Below are 23,842 nucleotides of genomic sequence, written 5' to 3'. Positions count from 1 at the left end.
TCCCAAAACAAATAATATCCCCTCCCCCAAAAGCATGAGGTCAAGGATAATAGTAACATTTTTATTGTACTCACTCGAATAAACATGGCAGCTTTGAAGAAGAGGCTGAGGGATGACATCCTGCAATAAGAAAACAAATATTAAACAAATGAGGATTTTTTGCTGATATTTTAGAATTATCACTCAGTCCATTAAATTTTTTATTTTTTTTATTGAAAGTCATAACTTACATCAAAGAATCCGGTGAAAACCACCAGCTAACAGGTATCACTTTATCCCATCGTTTGTCTTCAATAAAACTTATTAAGTCTCCTGTAATGCGAGGACCTTGGTACTGACGGAAAATACCATCTTTCACACTAAAATTTTAAAATAAATACAAGAAATATAGAATACAATACAAATTAATTCACAAATAAATGTACATGATATACAAAAGAATTTATCAAATATCTCCTCCCCCTCCCAATTCACATGGAATTGGTAATAAAATTCACTTTTTTCCTTTCCAACCACATCTGATGCAATTAAATTCCAGCCATACAGTCTGTTTTGTATTATTCGTACTACTGTTCTCATTTTGAGAATTATCTTCAATGTTTTGACGGATGTAACTTCTAACCTTCTTCGGGTGTCTCTTGTTATAATCTGGAATTTGTAAGGAATTTCAAATGGAACCTTTATTTAATCCACAAAGTGAGCATGGTGTTGCTCAGTCAGCCATGACCAGATAGAAATCTAGTAAGTAATTTGCAATTGCACTGAAAATTGAACTTTCCACCTACAAAAGATTATCAATTAGAACTAAATTTTACCTAAGTACTTTATCTGTTATACCTTGTAGATAATTCTAGCATGAATTTTGAAAGCCTTAAAACTTTTTTTTTATGTACAATTTTAAAAGACGTTTCAATTATACCAGTCATCATAGGAGCAACTGGGCTTATGAAAAAGAACTTTAAAAAGTACATAGCAAGCATACCCGGTGAACCAAGTGCAAGTGAAATACAAACGATTGCACTGAAAGGGACGGCTAGAATCCTGAAAAGATCTCTTGGTTGGACTCACTAAAATAGGGGTAAATGTCAGACATCTGGTTGGATGTCCCATCCCCTAGAAGAAAAAGTTTAAGAAAAATGAAAAAAAAAAAAAGAGAAAGAAAAAGTGCTCTTTCATTAAGACAATGCATCATGTCGAGTTTATCGCAGCATGAACGGCACTTCAAATTGTTTCTGTACTTACTATTTTGCAGATCTGGCCTTCACCGACTATTGGCTGTTTGTAGACCTCAAAAGAATGCTCCATGGATAGAGATTTAACTTCAATAAAGAAGAGGTGACAGAACCTAGAGCATATTTTGAAGCTAAAGATAAATACTTCTACACAAATTAAATTTTTAGAAAAGTGCTGGGATCAGTGTAGCCCCTCCCCAGGAGACTATGTTAATGAATAAAATTGGATTTTGCCTAAAAGTTGTTTTATTAGTTGGGTTTGAAAGTTGAGTTATGTTTTTATTTTTTTTATTTTTATTTTTTTTATTTTTTTATTTTTTACAAAGGAATCAGCACTTATCAAAGTTTGGAGGCCACTTGAGGATAAGGGTTAATGAGTGTACAGTGGTCAAGGGGAACCTGTCAGTCATTGTTAGCAGTGGAAATTTGGCACATTGGATTACTTAAGAGGAACGGCCCATCAAGAATTTGTTCACGTTGGACTTGAAGATGACACGATTGCATTCAGTTGGAAAGCAGGAAAATGAAAGTTCCACAGGTGTGTAGTTCTAAGGAAGGAGCTTTGTTCGTGGAATCTACCTTTAGGTTTAGGCACAGATAAAGAGTGGGGAAAATTCTTGATAGTGGTTTCAGGTAGACGAGTGTTTTTCGTGAAAGTCAAGACAGGGGGCACCATAGACTCAGAAATTCTAATCTAATTTGCTCTATTCTTGTAATGGTCTCAAATCAACAGATTTTTAGCTGAAATTTTATACTCCTTCATATGATTTGCTAAGAACTCCTAGATAGCTTATGTGGATTATATTAGACTTAAATCTGAAAAGGCAGATTACTGGAATAGTCTTAGTGATAAGATTAAATAGAAAAGTAGTTTTTTAAGTAATCTAAGAATGTTATCTATGCTTTCTTTCCCTTTTCTCGTCTGAAATACCAAGTCAACAAAGGTCAAATAAGTAAAGAATAAATTCAAAGCACAATCTTAAAATGATTGTCAGTCTTGTAATGCGAGTACCATCACAAGAACAAACAAACCTAAATAATAAAAATCCGACTCCGCATGTTTTATAAGTGCAAATGAAATGCATTTATTCGTTCTTCCCCCAATACAATGCATTTCATTATATTTCAAAATTCTTTTGTGTATACAGATGAGTTTTTTAAAAGTATGTTGCTGCCACCTCATGCTAGCGCTTTCTCACCCTCAACTTTCACACGTCCATCTTGCCTGCCACGCAACTTGCTCCTCTCCTCAACCATGTGATGTATTTTTTTTCTTGCAACAAGTTTGTGAACACTTGCTAATTTGAATATGTGCTTCAACAGCTGCTGCTAATATTTTTGCTAGCTAGCTATCTTTTGGCAGCTGCAGATTCCCTCACACGAGCCCATACATACCGTTACAGTTTGCATTTATTATCTCCAATAGTGAATTCATATTACATATAAAATCATTTTACCTTTGAACAAGCCAAAATGTTAAATGGCCATAATACAAAGAAAAAATAAAAAAAAGAATTCAAGGAGTATCAAGAATTTTATCAGCAGAAAATCTTTTTAAAATTCAAACAGTAAATTCACACCAGTACATAGTCTGCACTAGCCTGTAATATTGTTTAAGAAAAAAATATATACATCCAGAAATGTTTATTTAAAAATAAAATTTTAAACTTTCTCTATGATACCTACAGAAGAAAATTCATATTACTAGTACTTGTTTAATATATAAAGGGAAAATATCTATATCCAGATAAAACTTGAAAAATCCAATGTTAGTATTTTTTTTTCTTATAAAAAAAAAAAAAAAAAAAAAAAGAAAAAATTATTTTGGGGGCAAAATGGCCATCTATATCATTTACTGCCATAAAGGCGCGCGCGCACGCGCACACACACACACACACACACACTTTAATATTATTATGTAGTCGTTTTCCAGCCACCAACAAAAATGGCTGGTATTTTTTTTTTTAGTTATTTACATTATGCAAACTAGAATAGTGTGTGTTCAAAGAGAGGAATGGGCTGGGTGAGAAAGAAAGAACGTGCGAAGAGAAATAAAGATATAAACAATGCCTGGTAGCGCTGCAAGTTATACATATAAGAACAAATTTCACAATTCAGCTTGGTGCTTGTGCCGTTAAGGATGTGCTCCAAAGCTATTTGCCTCTGTACATTTGTACATCTGTATGGTTGTTCCTCTATGGCAGCATGTCAAATGTTACGGGAAAAAAACAAACAAAAAGAAAAAAGTCAAATCAAATATTGCTTTTCTTTTAATGAGATCCAAGTACCTATGCACATGTTTTGCTGGGTTCTGTGGAGATCACTGATTGGTACTGGAGTGAAAACTCTAAAGGAATATTTAAACTCAATTGATGAGGTTTCATACTACAATCTCATTTGATACTGCTCAATTCGTCATCGTAAAAAATAACAAAACAAAAAAAAAAAAACATCATCCAAAAATCATATGAGGAGTCACCATCCAAAAATCAGTGGCCATGATGCATCCACCACTGCCCTGACCAAGCCTTTGGACTTCTACAAGTTCAACAAGTTGGCCACGACTTTTGGCAGCCTGTTCCATGAAGAAACATACCAAACTGAAAATAACTCTAGTACAGCTTCTGAATTTACACAAAGCAATTTTTATGGAGTTAGTGTGAAGAAGACAAAGAGGGCACATATGTTAAAAAGGTGAGGATGAGGTGATAACAGCTTCCTATGTTCCAGCAAGTACAGCTTGTTGGCCTTTAATTATTGTTCATAGGACTGTGTAGAGTCCATAGACAACAGTGTCGTAAGATTCTAAACAAATCAGGAGTATGAAGCTTAGATGCCATATTCTAGAGTGGGTGACACTAGAAATACACACAGTAGTAGCAAGATGTCAGCTTTAGCAAAAGATGGTAAGATTAGAATTATATACCACTAGCGGGGGTACCTGGCGTTGCCTGGGTGTTTGTAGGTGTTAAATAAAACAGAACTGGGGGGGGGGGAAAGGATCGAACCGGAAGCCCTGAGGCGAAGTTTGAAAATAAAATCTGCCAGCCAGAATGAGTTAGTGAAAGATGTTTGAATTTATTTAAGTAAGAACCAAATTGACGGGTGCGCGCCCGGAAGTCGTCGAGCGTTATGACAACGTCAATGACCAGGTTTGTTTGTTATAAGCGAAGTAAAAAACAAGACAACGTTAAAACTTAAGCGGGAAAAAAAACCACAAAAAAACTAAAGTAAGGCAAACGAATGTTGAAAACAGAAAAACGAATATGTGAAAAATGGCTTAAATAAGCCTGTTTCGATATTAAAAAAAAAAAAAAAAAAAAAAAAAAAAAAAAAATCAGTGGGTACCCAGGTGTTTTTGGGTGTGTGGTCAGGGGTGGATAAGCGAAGTAAAAAAAACCAAAAAAAAAAACCCAGAAAAATGAACGTTATGTGAAAATGGCTTAAATAACACTGGTTCAATATTTAAATTTAAAAAAAAATCGAAAACTCACACCACAATTCGAACCCAAAACCTTTAGATAATGAACCAACGCGCTAATTGACTGACCTAACATGACGTACATGAAATTTGTTCAGTTTTTCAACTATTTAAAGTAAATCAGGTCATGACGTCATCTGGCGCATGCGTAGAACTGCTCGTCGTCACGAGAAGACCTTTTTTGAGATAGTCTAGCATAATCTATATAGACTAATACGAAAAAGTACATTTCAGAAAGAGCATACTTACTGGAATATTGTAGGCAAAGAGGTGACAAGAAAACGGCCACTCAAACCTAGGCGGAAAAAAAAAAAAGAAAAAGAAATAAAATAAAATTAAAAAAAAAAGGTAAAATAGAGAAAATAAGAGACGTTTAAATAATGGCTAGCTTTCAGAATGCTGGGAACAATTCTATAAAAAAGTGTGAAAATAAAATCTAGCATGCATATATATATATATATATATATATATATATATATTCTAGCATAGGGATCCGACATTGCTCAGGATTGAATGAGGATCAACGAATTGCCACACCATACTTTTATTGTCATTGGAATCAATGAAAGTGTTCATTTTTCAATCAAATCGATTGTTTACTCTAATTGCATTTTTATAATATGGCTTGAATTAAGGTTTCAAATTCAAAAGTCAAGTATCATGGTTCAATTATATCCTAAACAGAAGCATTATTTTCTGTCTTATCAAAGAACCTAATGTTGATTTTATACGTTGGACCTTTCTGCTTGTACTATGATAAAACTTCTCAAATACACTTGCGATGTTAGGCTTTATAAAAGATGTTAACTTGGTTCAAAATCAGACTGTTCCTTCTTTAATTGGATTTTTCGATTATTGATACTTATTAGAGGAATTCTGATACAAAGCCTATCTAAGAACACTCCCAAACACAAAGTATATTTGTGTGAAATTCCATAAAAATCGGCAGAGCCATTTCAGAATCCATAAAGAACTGTCTTTGTCTTTCACACACACACACACACACACACACTTTTATATATAAGTAGATTTTCACATGTACGATGTTGTCCTGAAAAACAAATTGTTTTCAAAATATGTGAAAATGGGACAAAATTAAAAGATATTGATAAATGTTCAGTAGATATGTCACATTTGAATAACAATTTCATACAAATATAATTCATTTTACAGCTGTTGTACTAATGGATATTTTATATCCGATCTCTGTTCATCATAAATGCAGAAGTCAGCACGTGATCCCCAATTAACTCTTCAGCAAATTCTTGTAAAGCAACTTTCGCTAGTTTGGTCACTTTGTATCAATATACCAAACTTTGTATCAATATAATAAATTCATCAAAAAAGTTCTTGATCCAGTTTCACTTCAAGACTGAAAGAAGTAGCGTAACAGGCAATTCAAAACGTGGCTCAGAATGGTGAATCAAAATGCATCCTTGACTCTCATATCTACAGTATTTGTTGGTGGAATCAACACCGTTTGTTGCTCGTCTCAACAATCCTTTCTTCTTTCTCATCATTTAGCAGGTTTTTATCACATCAGATGTGGGTTGCATGTTTGCCATGATGGTACAAAGTGATTTTCTCCATGAAATTCTATCGTTTACGTTTTGATGTGCCGTAGCTTGAGGTCATCTTTGAGACATTTTAAGCCTTCATCGCTGCTTTTTCCTCACCTATCTTCAGTGCACATTTATTTATTCAACCAGAGCTTCATTCAGTATGCTGCAACACAAAGCTGACTCCAGTCTGAATACCTTCAGTCTCCGGAGTAGAGAGTCAGAATAAACTGTCAAGACGCATACAACAAATTAAACGATAACGCAATCGTTTCTCTGCATCATCGGAAAGAGAGAATCAGTGAGATCCCAGTATTCATTTGCATGTAATATGACAAATATTCATCTGCATGTAATATGACATTACTGACATAGTTGTGTTAGAGGAAAGTGTAAAAACAGGCAACTTTAATATCTTTATACAATAATCCTTTGAGATACGAATTTAATTTGTTCTATGACTGCTGTAATATCTAAAAAGAAAAATCATATTTGAAAACAATTATTCCTATTTGAATTAAAAGAAACAGAATTAATCTGCTCCAGGGGTAAGAAATTTATCCAAATCAAGCTCAAACTATGTTCAAATTACATAACAGTAATAACATGGAAATTGATATATGATAATAAATGTATTAAAAAAAAAAAAAAAAAAAAAAAAGATAAATAAATAATTGTATTCATTGCCTAGGCGAATGGTAGTATACGGGATGCATGCAAAGCTATCACACATACACACTCACACTCACTCTCACACACACACACACACACACACACACACACACACACACACACACACACACACACACACAATATGGTAACTAAAAAGGGACAAGATTATACATTTATTTTTTGGGGTTAAAATGGTGCTAACCACTTAAGGTTATTAATAGATCACTTTCAAAACCAATAAATTAAATAACATGTTTTTTCTGATAAAAAAACAAAACAAAACAAAAAACTCAATTTATCCTCCCAAAATATGACAAGTCATTTGATGATTGAAGAACACCACAAATTTATAAAAAAAAAAAAAAAAAAAAAATATTTGGTTGGTTGGTTTACGGCATATCAACCCTTTTTGAATTATTTAGTGCCAAATCCAGTTATTTTGGCAACAGTATTCGATGTTGTATCCAATTATTTTATATTTATTAAATTTTTATTCTTCAAGCTCTTTGTATCTTCAATCGTTACTTTGTAGCTTTTGGTTTGGTTGTTTTATGGTGGATTTTGTCATTTTTGTTCTCTGCCCTGAAGAACATGATTGGGTTTTGCAATCGGAGGGGGAAAAGTATTAATGCTTGGTACATTTTAAGTTAGAAAACCAGTCAGAAAGTTAGGGAGATAGAAAGAGAAAGAGAAAATAGGAAGGAAAAGTGGGAAAAGGTGGGTTGTTTTTGTTTTTGCAGAACATAAGGTGCTGGGGGGGGGGGGTTGTATTTTTTGGAAGAGTCGTTTCTTTGATGTAGGATAAAATTTTTCCAGTGTTCTTTTTGAAGAGTTTTTCAGATAAAAGAAATATTTGGAATTTCTCATTTTGGCACTCCCAAGTATATTCTCAAAATTACTTTAAAAGATCTATGCTCATAAAAAAATCTAATGTAAGAAAATTCATATCCTTGAAAGAAAGATTCAAGAATTGTTGAACAATATCATTACATCACGAATGATCTTTACCTGGATTATCAGTCACATCCACAACAGCCACATTGATATCAAGGTCTTCTGCCCATGTAGCATAACTTTCCCAAGTTTCTTTGAAGCCCTGGCAGGCTGGACACCATGGTGCCATACTAAAAACAGAAACAAAAATACAATTTCAATGACGTAATATAAAAAGGTGGTGAAATGTGTTTCTGCTATTAACAGTCAACTTTCATAATGAGGCCCAGTTTTCGTAACATGTCTCCGAGTGGTATTTGTTCTTGGACAAGATGCAAAAAAGTTCCTAACCGAATACATCCCACACTGCAATTTCTATTGCATCCTCGTGTACTTAACAAAATGTACTCCAATGAACTTACTTCACTTGTAGATTTCCCTCATTTCAACCTATAAACATTCCTGACAAGCAGCAAAATCCCACCTCTTCAATGTAGAAGTCCCTAGATATCAGATTTTCTACTCTAATAGAGTATTTCCCCAAACTGCTGGTCTCCAAAATTCCCCTCCCTGCTCTCCTGACCACACCAACATGCAAAAATTTTAACTAATGTGAACAAATATTTTGCTGCCCAACTCTTAACAGATTGAACTCCTATTTATATGGCCCCTATGACAGTAGCCCCTTTATGCTCCAGTGGCAATATGTCTTAAAGGATAAACAAGAAAATGTTAATTTGATTTTCTAATCAAATTACAAAAAGGCAGTGACACTGTTTCCTGTTGTAAATATATGTTTAGAGTTAAATACTAATACCATCTTTTCAAAAAGATAATGTTCTTATCACAGAAAATTATAAATTATTATTCGGAATAAAATTAAGTCATTTTATATTTTTATTTGTTAATTTTCTGCATAAACTGAAAACTTATAAAGAAAAAGAAATCAAATTTTAGTTATAAGGAAGACAACTCTTTCTATATTCTTCAACTTAAAATAAGAGTTATTCACCTTGCTAATAACTAAAGAAATGTTTCCGCACCACCATTTGTCGAGGCAAGATTATAATTTTTTAAAAATAAACATGTTGGTCGTGCCAATAACAGAAAAATAAAATAAATATTAACCAATTTCAGATTTGAGAAAAATTGTATAAACACTATTTTCTTATTTACAAGATTTTTAAAAGTTTAGTTTTTTTTTCTGGTCTTATTCTGGAAATTGTATAAATTTCTCAGAACTCTTAAAAATCAAATTTATATGTCTTATGGCTCACTAAATTAAAAAATAAATAAAAATAAATAACAAGCTGTGCACACGTGGTCTCCCCCTGGTGCTGCATTGTGAGATGCCACAAAAAAAAAAAAAAAAAAAAAAAAAAAAAAAAAAAAAGTGAAGAAATGATGAATGTGAGAAGTGTGAAGGGCCAGCCTTGCCTTAACATTTTTGCCAAGTTTCAGAAAAATCTAATGGATGGGACAAAAGTTATTGGGTAAAAAGTGTAATTTTTTGCAATTTTGGGGCATTTGTGACCCCTTTTAAGCTCCTGGGAATGCTGAATCATAGTGAAAATGGACAAACGGTGCAGTTTTACGCCTTAAGACACGTATATTTAAATTCAGCACCATGGAAAACCACTATATAGACATACATATCAAGTTTTTGAGTAATATGAAAAAAGAGCTCCAAGAAGGCATGTTTTTTTTTTAGCCCTAAAAATCCCAGAGGGATGCGAACCAGAATTTTACCAGGGTCACACATACTGAATTTATATCAAGAACAATTACCTCCACATTTCGGCCAAGTTTCAGGAAAATCTAATAGATGGATCAAACACTATAGGGCAAAAAGTGTCATTTTTGGTTAATTCGAGGCATTTTTGACCTCTTAAGCCCCATGGGGATGCCGAATCCCAGTGTAAATGGATAACGTGCAGTTTAAGGCCTTAATACATGTATATTTGAGTTGACCAACCACTATATAGTCAGACTATCAAATTTTTGTTGAGAAATATGAAAAAAGAGCTACAAAAAGGGACGTTTTTAGCATTAAAAGTCCCCAGGGATGCGAACGAGAATTTTGCCAGGGTCACCCATACTGAATTTCTTTTAAGAATAATGGGCTCCACATTTTGGCCAAGTTTCAGAAAAATCTAATGGATGGATCAAAAGTTATGGGACAAAACGTGCCATTTTTGTCCATTTTTGATCATTTTTTACTTCTTGAGCCCCTGGGAACGCAACGGGAATTTTTGCACAAAAAATTTTTTTTTTTTTTTTACTGTGCACATCTATTTAATGAAATACAATTTTTAGCAAAATTGCAGGAAAAACTAATGGATGGTTATCTGGTAATCGTCCAGATTAACGGATGCACAGATGCCACTGAAAACAGTGTTACGTAGTGCGTTATTATTCCTTTTCATGTAACAAAAGGTCCCTCTCTGACAAATCAGGGAACCAAAAAAACTATCAGCATCACTGTGTGTGTGTGTGTGCACGCATCTGTTTGGATGTGTGGCGCAACAGATAAAGTTAGAGTCAGTTCTAAGAGTCTATCGAAGTTGAAGGTTCAATCCTCATTATAGGTGATATTAACTAAAAATAAATGTCTCAAAACTCCTACCCAATCATGGCTGACAAAACAAGAACAATCTATTATGGATTAAATAAATGGTTTAGCTTGAAACGATACAAAGATTTCCAGAGTTCAAAAGATGCACCCAAAGAAGGTTAGAAGTTACATCATCTGAAACATTGTTAGCATAACACAAGGAGAACAATAGTCAGAATAATCCAAATTGTTTTATGGCATTCACCATAGGCGGGTTGAACTGGATTTCTCCAAAAGAGGAAGTGTCAAGGAAACATTTAAGTCACAAGCGATCTCCAGTCACCAGTAATGTTTGATGCATTTTTGGTCAGGAAGCCAGTATCTTCAGACAGTCTGATCTGATAGCACAGGATGCTCTAACAAGTATTAGAATTCTGGGCCAAAGTGAACCTGGGAGTAATGGTAACTAAAGGGCAACTCTGCATTCCCCACAGTCCTCAAATAGAGCCTCACTACTGGATGTCTTTTAAAGTCATAATCAGTGGAATAACCCAAAATGGATTAAAAAGTTAGTGTTATTAACAATTATTTTGTAATGAAAAAAAAAAAAAAAAAAAAAAAAAAAAAAAGGTATTAGCAAAAATTACTACTGGAAACAAAACTAGATCTATTTTCCACTTAAAAGAAAGATGGTTTTCCCACAAAAAATATTCAGAGCAGAAATGAAATGAAATGAAATTTTTTTGTTCTAACAAAATGCAACAATGTTCAGAATAGAAAAAGTTTAGGCAGAATCAAATATCGATTTGTGAGGTGTAATTCTTATGTAGATCAACTGACTTCTCTTTATATATTAAACATTTTTTGTAATCTATATAGCTATACAAGTGAAATTGTCTGTGTGTGTGTCTGTGCATGTACATTTTCCTATGAAACTACTGTCAATTTTCAGTCTACAGACACGAGATTTGACATAAGGGGTACTGAGATTTGGGAAATCTTTTTAATTGGTTTTCGGACAAAAATTTGGCTGTCAAGGGGTCAAAGTCCAACGATTTGACCTTTAAAAACTACCACACTCCTCCACCAATTTTGGGTCTAAATACTTAAAATTTTAGATGTAGGTTCCTTGGACATGGATAAACTCTTTAACTCGATTTGAACCCAAAACAATAAATGTTGAGTCAAAATTGGGATCAAAGGTAAAAAAAAAAAAAAAAATTTGACCTCCTAGGCAATTTTTGGTCTAAACACTTAAAATTTTACATTAAGTGTAGTCAGACACAAGGCAAGCTTTTTAATAGGTTTTTGGCCAAAAATTTGGCTACCAAGGGGTCAAAGTTAAAAAGATTTGACCTTTGTGGTCTCTAGCAAACTATTCAGCATTGGGTCTGTCTAAACATGAAATTTTACATAAAGGTTATTCAGACATGCAGCAAACTTTTAAATCAGTTTTTGAGTGAAAATTTGGCTGCCAAGAGGTCAAAGTTGAAAGAGTTGACCTTTGCAGACTCTACCAAACTCCTCCGCCAATTTTGGGGCTAAACACTTGAAATTTTAGATGCAGGTTTATATAGACAGGAGTCGAACATACTATATATAAGTTATAAAATATGATGAAACGCGGAATATTCTGTAGCTTAATTGCCATATTTATTTTATAACTTACTACCTATGTATTGAGCACTGTTGAAGTAAATACTTAAAGTTTACACATAAATTTATACTTTCATATATTAATTCATGTGATTAAATGAAGTAGTCATATATATATATATATATATATATATATATATATATATATATATATAAAAAGTTATGAACAGTACATAGGGCCTAAGCAAAGCTAGGCTGAACTGCTAGTAATATACAAAATTAAAGTGAATAGCCATGCAACAGCTAAAGGTTTCAAAACAAAGTTCGTCCAAAGACAAAAAATTAGTATAGCTTTTCACTTTGTATTTTATATACTATCACTAAGAAATATATATTGCTTTTATAGTAGAATTTAGCCCTCCTTAACTATAACGCTATATACATCAAAAACTGGTTGGATTGATAGAATTTGAGGATATTAAAATGAAAAAATTGAAATTAATGTTGAAAAATATACCACTATTGTTTATAATATTAGAAAATTTCAGAAAACTAAAATAATAAAAATTAAAAAAAAAAAAACCCACCAAAATCTAAAGTTTAACCATTAATTTCTTGATAGATTATCATAAAAGAGAAAGCTAAAAAAATGTAGGCCAGTTCGTTTATTTAATGTTACTGAGTAAAAGCAAAATACAAAGGAAAATTGATGGAGCAATTCAACAGTCAATACACAAGAATATTAATTTACTTCAAAACGACTATTAATAGTCACACATTTGTTTCAGTGACAATTACAAATTCTGTGTTAGATTTTTTTTTTTGGATAAAATGTTTCTATTAACTTTTCAGTCTCAATAAATCAATAACTTCTTTCAAATGATTCACGGTGGTATGTTATTTCATTAACAAAATTTTTTTTTTTATATCTATGTTTAAGCTCAAAATCAACAGTAAAACTGAATGAGTTTCAAAATGGCAAAAAATTTAAAGCATTTCATGTAAACGTCCCGTTGTTAAAAACTGCTTATTCAATTGCCAGAAAATAAAATTCAATAATGAAAGAATATTCAAAAACATTTATATTACAATGTTCCACTCATGAAATTGTGGAGAAAACTCCCTCATTTCAACAACTAAAATAGACTTGATACAAATAAACTTAAGTCATGAATGGCTAACAGTCTGTTTATTATATATTGTTTTATATATACATATACTAGCAGGGAGACTCAACATTGCTTGGGATTAAATGCGGATCAACGAATGTTCCACACTTCTAATTTATTAAAATCAGTGAAATTAATCATTTTTAATCAAATCGATCCAGTTCCTCCTTGGGGCTGGAAGAAGCGATGCAGTGGCCAGCTTAAAACGTGGCTCAGAATGGTTCAGCAAGATACCAAACTGATTCTGGGCCCGACAATTTATGGCGTTCGCTGTTGGAATTGTGACTGGCTGTTGATAGTGTTGGTGATGGATCGCTGAGCTTGGTCAGCTTTCGTGAGAGATGTGGTGAATTCAATGGAAGGAGCCAGCTTAATAGATTGGGGGGTGAATACAACCTCAAGACAAGACCTTAAAGAGACTTAGTTCTGATGAAATCTGGATAGTACAAGGAGATGTGTGCAGAATGGATTTTAATGATATGGCCACATTGAAAGAATGGATTAAAATTCTTGGGTTATAACAGTTGAAGTAGCAGGTCCAGTTTACAGGAGAAGACCAAGGAAAACATGGATGAAGTGATAAAAACGGACTCTAGAAAAATAGGAATAAACTGAGATCTGGCAAGATGGGTTGATTTGAAAATCAATTTCTTAAAACCATCCAAGACACGCCAGCATGTAAAAGGGACATTAGACTGAATATGATGTCACCACCCTTCCACATAATGGATATTTCCAAATAGTAACCAATCTGATATTGACTAGGCTCAACATTGCTTAACTATGGTGATCTAATAAAAATGGACAAGGACATGTTAATGTGAGGTCATATTTTAGATGATGAAACAAGTAGAATTTGCCTGATAAATATTAAAAAAAAAAAAAAAAAAAAAAAAAAAAAAAAAAAAAAAAAAAAAAAAAAATAGGAATGCAATCTATTATTAAAACTGCTGCATAAAAAAAAAAAAAAAAAAGAAGACACTATATTCAGGTATTTCAAAGCAGATGCCCATCCATGTGCCAATTATTAAGCATTTCATAACACACTTGTAATTACATCTTCATCGTTACTGCAAAAGGAAATAATTATATAGGCACTTATGAACATAAGCAACAAAAGAATTCATTTGAAAAATACATGTTTAGAAACATTTAAAGAAAATAATTTTGCAAGAAAACACAATGGAGAATTATATTCTGAAAATTACAGTTCGTTCATAAGAATGTGGAAAAGTTTGGGATGCAAATGTACAAAATTTCTTTAAAGAAAGAAAATTGATTAAAAATAAGGAAGCTTTTTTTTGGGGGGAGGGGGCAGAGTGATTTTCTGCAATTTATAAAAATGTCATGAAGTTGGCAGATAATAGAAGTAACACAAGGTTGATAGAACTCTACGCAAAACAATTACAAGAGCATCTTTAAAGTTTGTTTTATCATTTTGTTTTGTCGTTCGTCAACCCTTTTGAGTTATTTAATGTTTAAGCAACATTTATTGTAAACAAATCATTGTATACGATTTATTGAACACAAGTTGCTACTTTACACAGAGCAACAGGGGGATTGTTGGTTATTACTATTCCCAAATGGGCTTAGTGTAAGTTAGTGTTAGTCAGTTAAACTGATAAATCCACTAGAATTTGAACCTGTCACAATAGATTCCTTAGTCGTAATGGAATCGATTAAGGTTTGTGTTGTGATGCAGTTATAAATCATAAAATAAAAATATTGGTTCGTATGAGATCAAAATAATTTGCAGTGTAAAAATGGTATTTTGAACTAAAAAGGAATCAATACAGAAATGTTCACATCTGAAAGGCTCTGTCAATCATGTGATCTATCAAATCTAAGTTTGGAAATCACACGTTTTGTCACTAAACATGCGACTTGAATTAACAGTAATTGTCTGTATTTTTGAGATGAGGTGTTTTCATTGATTGAGATTGTCGGACTGACTTGGTTGTTATTGTCACAACGTTTCGGCCGTTTTGCCCTCCGGCCTTCGTCAGGTGTTTTGTATCGAACTGGGGAACCGTTTGTTAGGAGTCTCGAACCCAACCCTTTATTATTATTATTATGGGTTCGGACTCCAGCTAGGCTTTGGGACATAGTTGCTGATTCTCTGTTTTGAAGGTTACTTTTTCACTGCCTTCGTTCAGGAAACTAAAGGGGAGACGGAAAAATCGGGTATAGCCAACCATGTCTGGATGGAGAGGGGGGGGGACCATCGCCCCCTATGGGATGAAGTAAAAATAATAAACACAGAGACCCACTGGAAAGTGAGAAAACTTAAAGAAACAGCTCACATGCTCGGACATAACAACCTACTGAGCAAACCAAGCATAGAGCTGAATGCAATTTGGACACCTATGATAGAGAGAGAAAACCTGGAATAACAACATAGGTTTAACATTAACAAAAATCAACTAAGAATTGTCCTAGTGACATATGACCGAATGGTCCTAGACATATCAAAGTTTACAGTTACCCAAAGGTGCTGAGTTCAATCCTGAACGAAGGCAGTGAAAAAGTAACATTCAAAACAGAGAATCAGCAACTATGTCCCAAAGCCTAGCTGGAGTCCGAACACATTACCCCCGTAATAATAATAAAGGGTTGGGTTCGAGACTCCTAACAAACGGTTCCCCAGTTCGATACAAAACACTTGACGAAGGCCGGAGGGCAAAACGGCCGAAACGTTGTGACAATAACAACCAAGATGAGGAAGTCAGTCCGACAATCTCAATCATTGAATTAACAGATTAAGAAGGTCTATTTTTGGTTTTTTAAATAAGGAAATTCTAATTGAAATTATTTATAAATGTTCAGTTAAAAAAAAAAAATAAAAATAAAAAATAAGGTCTTAAACCACGAAAGAAAATACAAGCTAAACTATCAATTAAAAACAAAATTCGTTTTACATTTTTTATAGCTTACCAACCCCATTTATTTTTTTTATTTATCAAGATTCAAATAGATTCAAATAAAGCTGAATGAAAAAAGATAATATCAGGATCTCAAGATTAATTTTAAAATGACAGTCTCTAAATAAATTTAACATTTTAGCGGTTGTTTTAAGGCAACTGACCAAAAAAAAAAAAAAAAAAAAAAAAAAATCTTAATACTTGAACACAATCCATGGACGACCAAGTTGTAGAGAAATACAGATAGCATCCATAAAAAGGGACAACATCTACTCTTGAAAGAAAACGCTGACATAAATTTAAGTATTAAGTCCAGAAGGGAGCCTCTTGATCTCTTGAAACTAACTTAAAAATTAACCATAACTGGTGGTTACTGGCAATTATGTTTTTTTAGTTGGAGTTCATCATTTATCAATGCCCACTCTAGGATAAGAGTTGAGGAGTGCTAGGTAGACGGTGAGACAACACTATGATGGTTAATAATGGTGGAACTTTGGTAGGGTTTACTTATATAAGGAGGACAGCTCAACAAGAACTTATTTACATTAGATTTGAAAACGACCATGTTATAGTCAGCTGGGAAGCAACCCCATAGTATTGTTTCACAGAGAGATCTAGGAAAGAAGCTTTGTTCATGGAATTTTTGTTTAGTTATAGGTACAGATAAAGAGTGAGGGAAATTGTTGACAGTTATTGCAGCTAACGAGCATTTGTTAAAAAAGTTTTACAAGGGGGAAGGGTCATAGATTGAAGTTCAGTCGAGCACCTACCATAAAAGCAACAATAAACAGAGACTTGCAACGTCTGTTCTGTGACAAAGACAGATGAAAAGATCTTTGCCCACTAGATTTCGAAGACAGTTTTGTATTCTGTCAAGGCAGAAAAGGTTACTCCTAGGAGCTCCTCTCCAAATGTAGGAACAGTACTCCACGTTAGGATGTATTTGTCTCTGGTACAGGTAGAAAATTGTGTCAGGATTGAGATACTTTCTGGAGCAATAGAATGATCCCACCGTGTTTAATAATATACATTGTGTCACTGGTAAATAAAAAAATCCATATGTTAAAAATACTAACCTCTAAATGGAATGTGTCAATTTGAGCCCATTTGAATTAGTTTACAAATTACAGTTATTTAAATAAAGCTACTTCTGCAAATTTTAAAACAAATGATAAAACCAGAATTTGGCATATTGATAAAGCATCGCTTTCTGATAGAAAAAAATACTATTCAAGGAAGGCATTAGTTTGATTAGTGTTATTTGAATTATACTCTATTGGAAATAACAGTTAAGTGGTATGCTCACAAATAATGCTGAATGCTCAAGCCGCCTAAATTTTGCAACTTTTGCAGAAAAAGTTAATAAAAAGTCCGTAAACTAATTTTGGTCAACTATAAATTGGAATTACATAATAGAGGTGTTGAAGATATCAAAGATAGTATATTCAATATTTTACATGAAAATTTTGGAATGAGAAAGCCGTGTTCAAAATAAACGATGCACTTGCTCACAGTGCACCAAAAACATGATTCAGAGTTGTTTGCGTTTGAATCTAACAAAAAAGGAGTTTTTGTGTCAATGTGACAAAGGATGAATCATTGATCAATCACTTCACTCCAAAGTCAAATCACCAGTAAGCCGAGTAGACACCAGGAAGTGAAAACTATTCAGAGATGCAAACATCAGCAGGCAAGGTTTTGGCTTCTTTATTTTGAGACACGCAGATTATTTCATTCATCGATTATCTTGAGAAAGGAAGAACCATTAATAACAAATGCTGCGAAAAATTATTGATATATTTGAAGGAAGAAATCACCGAAAATATCTACAGAGGTTGAAAAAAAAAAAAAAAGTGTTGTCAGCAAGACAATGCACATGTTACAAAATCGATTGCAAAATACATACATTGCACTTAGAAGCGTTTCTGCACTTATTTTCTAGTTCTGGCCCCGAGTGGCTACTGGCTGTTTACAAGCCCCATAAGAATGCTTTAAGAATTTAGAGATTTGGCTCCAAGGATTGGTTGGTTGGTTGTTTTACGGCATATCAACCCCCCCCTTTTTTTTTTTTTTTAAGGTTTATGACATGTGTGCACACACTTCAATTATTTGTTACTTTAGATATAAATGTAGATAGAATTATGCAATTTATCAAAAACTATTTTTTCAGTATTTATTTTTTATTTTTCTATTTCATTTGGCGGGGGTGGGGGCACTAAATTTACTTCACCTAAGGCCTCCAATTATATAAGGCCGGTCCTGCGTAAAACTATAAAATGTATTTATTTATTCAAACCAAACATTCCAATTCTATATTACGAGTATTTAAAATTCTTGTAAACATTTTACTGTTTTACATATTTATCTGGATTAGTTATGACATTAAATTCCAGTCCTGACTCAAAACATTCTACTGCTATTGAAATTTTTGGTTATTTCCATAAAATTGTCACCGGTTTGATTGTCCGTCACTCACACCTCTGCCCGGGACATCCGGCAGTGACTGATGGTTGGTTGCTTGTTTTACGGCATATCAACTCTTTTCAGGTTATTTCTTTATTTTGAAGAAAAATTTTTTAATAGAATATATTTGTTGTTTTCAAGTTGGTTTCTATTTAACTCATAGTTGACACCCTAACAGGTACTACCACTCCGGGTCAGAATGGACCTGGGAGCAATGGTAATTAAAGGGTGGCTCCACACTCCTCAAAGCTCGCAAGCTGGGACCTCACTGGATATAGTTTAAGGTCATATCAAGAACCATTGGCTCCAAGGAAGAGATTAGTATAGGAAACCAATGCATATTTTGAAGTTAAAAACAAACCGTTCAACAAGACAGGTATAGATTTGTTTAGAAAAGTGTTGGAAACTATCACCTAAGAAATTAATAAAGGCAATGTTGATGAATATGTTTTATTAGCTTATCCCAAGACTTATTGAGGGACGTGTTAAAAGGACTATCTTTACATTTATATCCATTTGTTGTTGTCAAGCTTGACAGAGTTCAAAACCAAGTTCAAAACCGAGTAGGTGATGCCTTTTTCTCCTCCCTGCAACCTCTTTCCCACAGAAAAGACCTTGCAAATTTGTCTTTGCTCTATCGTTATTTTCATAGCAAATGCTTAACTGAACTCCAATCTATGGTTCCCCTTTGACAAACTTTAAAACACTCGACTAGCTACAACCACTATAAATGATTTTCCTCATTCTCTGTGCCTAAATCTAAATGTAGACTCCATAAACAAAGCTTTCTCAGAACTGTCCGCCTGTGGAACACTGCTCTGCTGACCTGCTTGAATACAACATGGTAAACTTCAAATCCAATGTAAACAAGTTCTTGTTGAGCTGTCCCCATAAATAAACAAATTCTACCCATACTACCATTCATTAACCCTTATCCTCGAGTGGCATTTAGGTCTTTCTAAGGCTTGCCAGATTGCCCTTTTTACGCTCTTGCATGTAACCATGATTTTGGCTGCAGTTTTTTCGGGGGGTTTCTTTTTCTAAATGTGCCCTTTAAGTGCGTAAATTATTGTTAAGACATTGGTGGCTATTGACATTTTTTTCAAATTATTGTTTTTTTTTTGGGGGGGGGGAGTATTTTCATGGGATATGATTTTTGGTATCCATATTTTATTAAAAAAAAAAAAAAAAAATTAGAGGAGGGGAAAAGAATGGCAATATGAATAAAAAAAAAACTACCGAAGGCGGTGAAATGGCACAAAATAGTCCCAAGGTCTAGGGGTTCATACCATGCAAATGGTAAATTTGTGGCGGGTTTGGTTATCAGATATTCGTTGTCAGCGACCTCGAATACCCTAAAAAAACAAAAACAAATTAGAATGGTCGGTGTTCTGTTGTAGCGTAAGGTAACATTTACCAAACTTATTTTAAAATGTTTATTCAGTTAAAAAAAAAAAAAAAAAAAATAATGGCCGACACGAGAACGTCACATCTTTGGAGTCTGGATAATCGCTCAAAAATAGAAAATTAAACAAGATATTGGTTGAAATATTGCGATATTTTTGGTGGATTTCTACCAGTAGATTAATTGGTGCTAAATGCAGTTGCAATGCACTTACTGATCCGCGCTATTTTTTTAAAATCGTATTTCCAAGTTTAATTAAAGTTTTATGTTTTTTTGGGTTTGTATTACTGTACACACAGATTCGAAAAAGTTGTCAAAAAACAAATATATAATAAATAAATATTATCAAAGGCAAGATAAGTTACTTTTCTACCAAACTGGATACATTTTTTTTGTTTTTATTCAATGTAACATATTTATTCAGCTCGAAAAACATGCAGTGTCAGAAATTTCGTGAAAATAGTGAATAATTCCACCCCATCTTTCCAAGCTTATAACTCCTCGAAAAATGTAATTCAAGCCCTAATTTTTTTTTTCAATTAAAGGAGTAAGGACTAAGGTTTTATTTAAAAAAAAAAACAAAACAAAACAATGTGTTTTTTTTTTTTTAAAAGGTTTTAAACTTCGGACTTTACAGGTAAATTTCTAAAAAACTGATTTTTTTTTTTGTTTTAAATTTGAATATATTATTTATTGACCTTTTCTCTTCAATTTGTGATATATAAACCTATTAAACATAAATTAATTATTTACTTTTTAATATACATTTCAAAATGAGAGGCGTAAATTATTCGACCCCCTATCTTTCTAAGCTTATAACTCCTCGAAAAATGTAATTCAAGCCCTAATTTTTTTTTCAATTAAAGGAGCAAGGACCAAGGTTTCATTAAAAAAAAAAAAAAAAGACAAAAAGAAAAAATGTGTTCTTATAAAATAAGGTTTTAAACTTCGGACTTTACAGGTAAATTTCTAAAAAACTGATTTTTTTTTTTGTTTTAAATTTGAATATATTATTTATTGACCTTTTCTCTTCAATTTGTGATATATAAACCTATTAAACATAAATTAATTATTTACTTTTTAATAGACATTTCAAAATGGGGGGGGGGGCGTGAAAATGGGGGGGCGTGAATTTAAAAAAAACGTTTGTCTAAAATATTATATTCGGTTTATTGGAAAGAACATAAAATTTCACATTGACCCTGAAAATATCGTAAAAATAGAATCAATAGAAAAATTTTGATAGATTTTTAAAATTTAAAAATATTGAGTTTAAAAATTGAAAAATATTGAGTTCGGAAAATTCATTACTGTTTTAAAAAAAAATAAAAATATTTTTATTACTTTTAAAACAACTGTAATAGTTTATTTTGGAAGTATAATCCATAAAGAAAATAAATAACCCACTTTTAACAGAGAAATTACGAGATTTTTATATTGTATTCGCAGTTTCGTGTTAGGGGTGTCAAAAATTCCTACAAAAATTCTGATACTGCTACCGATGTATTGGAAAATTCAAAATGGCGCCCGACACTCTCTTTAACATGGTAAGTTTGGGAAAAGGTGTTATAAATAATAAACTAGACAAAATACTATTAAAAAAAAATCACCGAATATATGTCAACTTATGTCATGGTAACATATAATGAGTGAATTTCTAACAGTATTTTGTCTAGTTTATTATTTATAACATCTTTTCCTGAACTTACCGTGTTAAAGAGAGTGTCGGGCGCCATTTTGTAATTTTCCAATACATCGGTAAACACTGTATGCTTTTCGAGCTGAATAAACATGTTACATTGAATAAAAACACGAAAAATATATCCAGTTAGGTAGAAAAGTAACTTATCTTGCCTTTGATAACATTTGTTATATATTTGTTTTTTGACAACTTTTTCGAATCTATGTGTACAGTAATACAAACCCGTTTTTTTTTTTTATTCAATTGTAAGGTTAAAGTATAGAATAGGTACAAAACACCCTCGCCTCCCCATGTTAAGAATGGCTTTTTAAATAACGTTATTATTTCAGCACGGATCAATAAGTGCACTAGTACCGTTTAATTTTCTATTTTTGAACGATTATCGAGAGTTCGTATTTAAAGTAAAACGGTTAAGGTTACAATGACAAAAAAAAAAATAAATAAATAAAAGGGGGGGCGCAAACTAAATAAATTTGACGTAAAATCTAAATCAGAATTTAATAATTCTTTGTTGCAAACACGTAGCCAAAACTGAAACATTTTAAATATTTTTTTTGTCATGAAATTTTAATAAAAAAATAAAAATATGGAAATTCTATACGTGAAATTTCTCTATGTCCGTTCTCAAACTGAAAGCAAAGTTGAAATTAAAATGAAAGAAAGAAATTCATTTCTTATTTTAATGACTGGCGTTGATTTTGGATAATAAAAACAAAGTCAACGAAGAAGCATTAATGTCACGTTTCATGTAAAAAAAAAAACAAACATTTTTTTTAATCCTTAGAAAAACAAACAAACGCAGTCTTGAATATTTTTTCTCGCCAAATTGTTAAAAAAAAAACAAAAAAAAAAAACGAGATTTGAAGTTGAAAACTTACAATTCGACCATCCATTCACCTTTCAGCAGTTTATTCCAATTATTATCCGTTATAAGTATTGTATGGCTTTTTGGACCTATCGAAGAAGCTGAAGTTTGGGAAAAAAGAAAAACTATCCCAATAAAAAGAGTACACGTCGAGACGTGAAACTCCATTTTGTTAATACGCCGGTTTTGGACACGGTGAAGAAGGAAAATAGACGCCAATTAAATATTGTTCCGACGGCGGTGGTGTTAATTTATTACTGTCAATCTCACTTTAACGTAGGTAAAGCTCTCGATTTTTCTCAAATCCGGACTTTTATGTGTTCTACCGCACTACGTTAAATGTGTCCTTAGTCAGTGGAGGGGGGAAATCCTTCTAGACTAATTTTTATTTTTAATTCCTTTCAAAGTACCCCTTTCTGGGGAGCTGGTTTCCTTTCACATTAAAAACGACTTTGTGCCACATTTTGAGAAGCAAATAAATAGAAACTTCTCAATTTTAATATTTCATTTTTGCTTATGTTTAAAATAAAATCTTCGGATTTCTGAATAGACACCACTTTATTGTTTGGTTATTTGATTATTTTATTAACCTATATATTTTTTTGTTGACATTTTCTTTTGTTGGAAATATCGCCCGTAGATTGGTCAGTTGATTAGTAGTTGATCATGCGCTACGAGCTACCAAGTGGTAATGATTACCTACTTCCGGGCCAGATAGCGTTTTTAAGGACATATAACCAAATATTTTTAAGGAAGATAATTGCATGGTCGTCTTTTGATCTAGGATTGAATTAAAAAGAAAATCCTTTTCACCCCAAACAAGGCATATTGCCACATGAAACATAAGAGGCTACTATTTTAAAGTACTTGTAAAACAGGCACAGTGATGGGACAGAAGTTGGTGCTTGACCGACAGTGTGGGATAAAAGTTTAGGCAGTACTGCTTGAGTAGAACAGTTCATATATTGAAGTTAGTGCCATCAAATTGTTACATAGTGCATTGTCTTAGTGAAAGAGCACTTTTTGTTGCAATATTTTTTATTTAATGAGGGTATGAATAAAGAAACTTTGAAGGTCCTATATATTATAGACACTATATATTATAGACACTATATAGTATAGACACTATATAGTATAGACACTGGGAATAAGAACTGACCAATCAAATGGAGTCACATTCTGTGACCAACCAACCAGAAACTGGAATTAGGATTCGCACTCATAATTTTTCGTGTCCACATGGAAAGATCTTTATTCATTGCCTGCAAAATTTTAAAGTCCAAGACTTAT

The 23,842-nt window shown here is 32.7% G+C and overlaps 1 protein-coding gene across 1 annotated transcript in view; it reads right to left on the bottom strand.

Annotated features, from left to right (window-relative positions):
* The window catches only part of LOC145277614 (thioredoxin-related transmembrane protein 1-like), a 37,013-nt gene extending 14,243 nt beyond the window's left edge, over positions 1-22,770 (bottom strand). The window contains exons 1-5 of the mRNA XM_080129147.1: positions 22,566-22,770; positions 7,953-8,068; positions 4,963-5,008; positions 231-359; positions 75-120 (exon numbers count right to left, since the gene is read on the bottom strand). Of these exons, the coding sequence (XP_079985273.1) occupies positions 75-120; positions 231-359; positions 4,963-5,008; positions 7,953-8,068; positions 22,566-22,720 (492 nt within the window). The 5' untranslated portion in view covers positions 22,721-22,770. The remainder of the gene's footprint in view (positions 1-74; positions 121-230; positions 360-4,962; positions 5,009-7,952; positions 8,069-22,565) is intronic.
* Positions 22,771-23,842: the final 1,072 nt, after the last annotated feature.

Source organism: Euprymna scolopes, chromosome 1, assembly GCF_053919585.1.
Source record: "Euprymna scolopes isolate OS-2025 chromosome 1, ASM5391958v1, whole genome shotgun sequence".
NCBI lineage: Eukaryota > Metazoa > Mollusca > Cephalopoda > Sepiida > Sepiolidae > Euprymna > Euprymna scolopes.
This window is presented reverse-complemented; position numbering and strand designations above follow the sequence as displayed.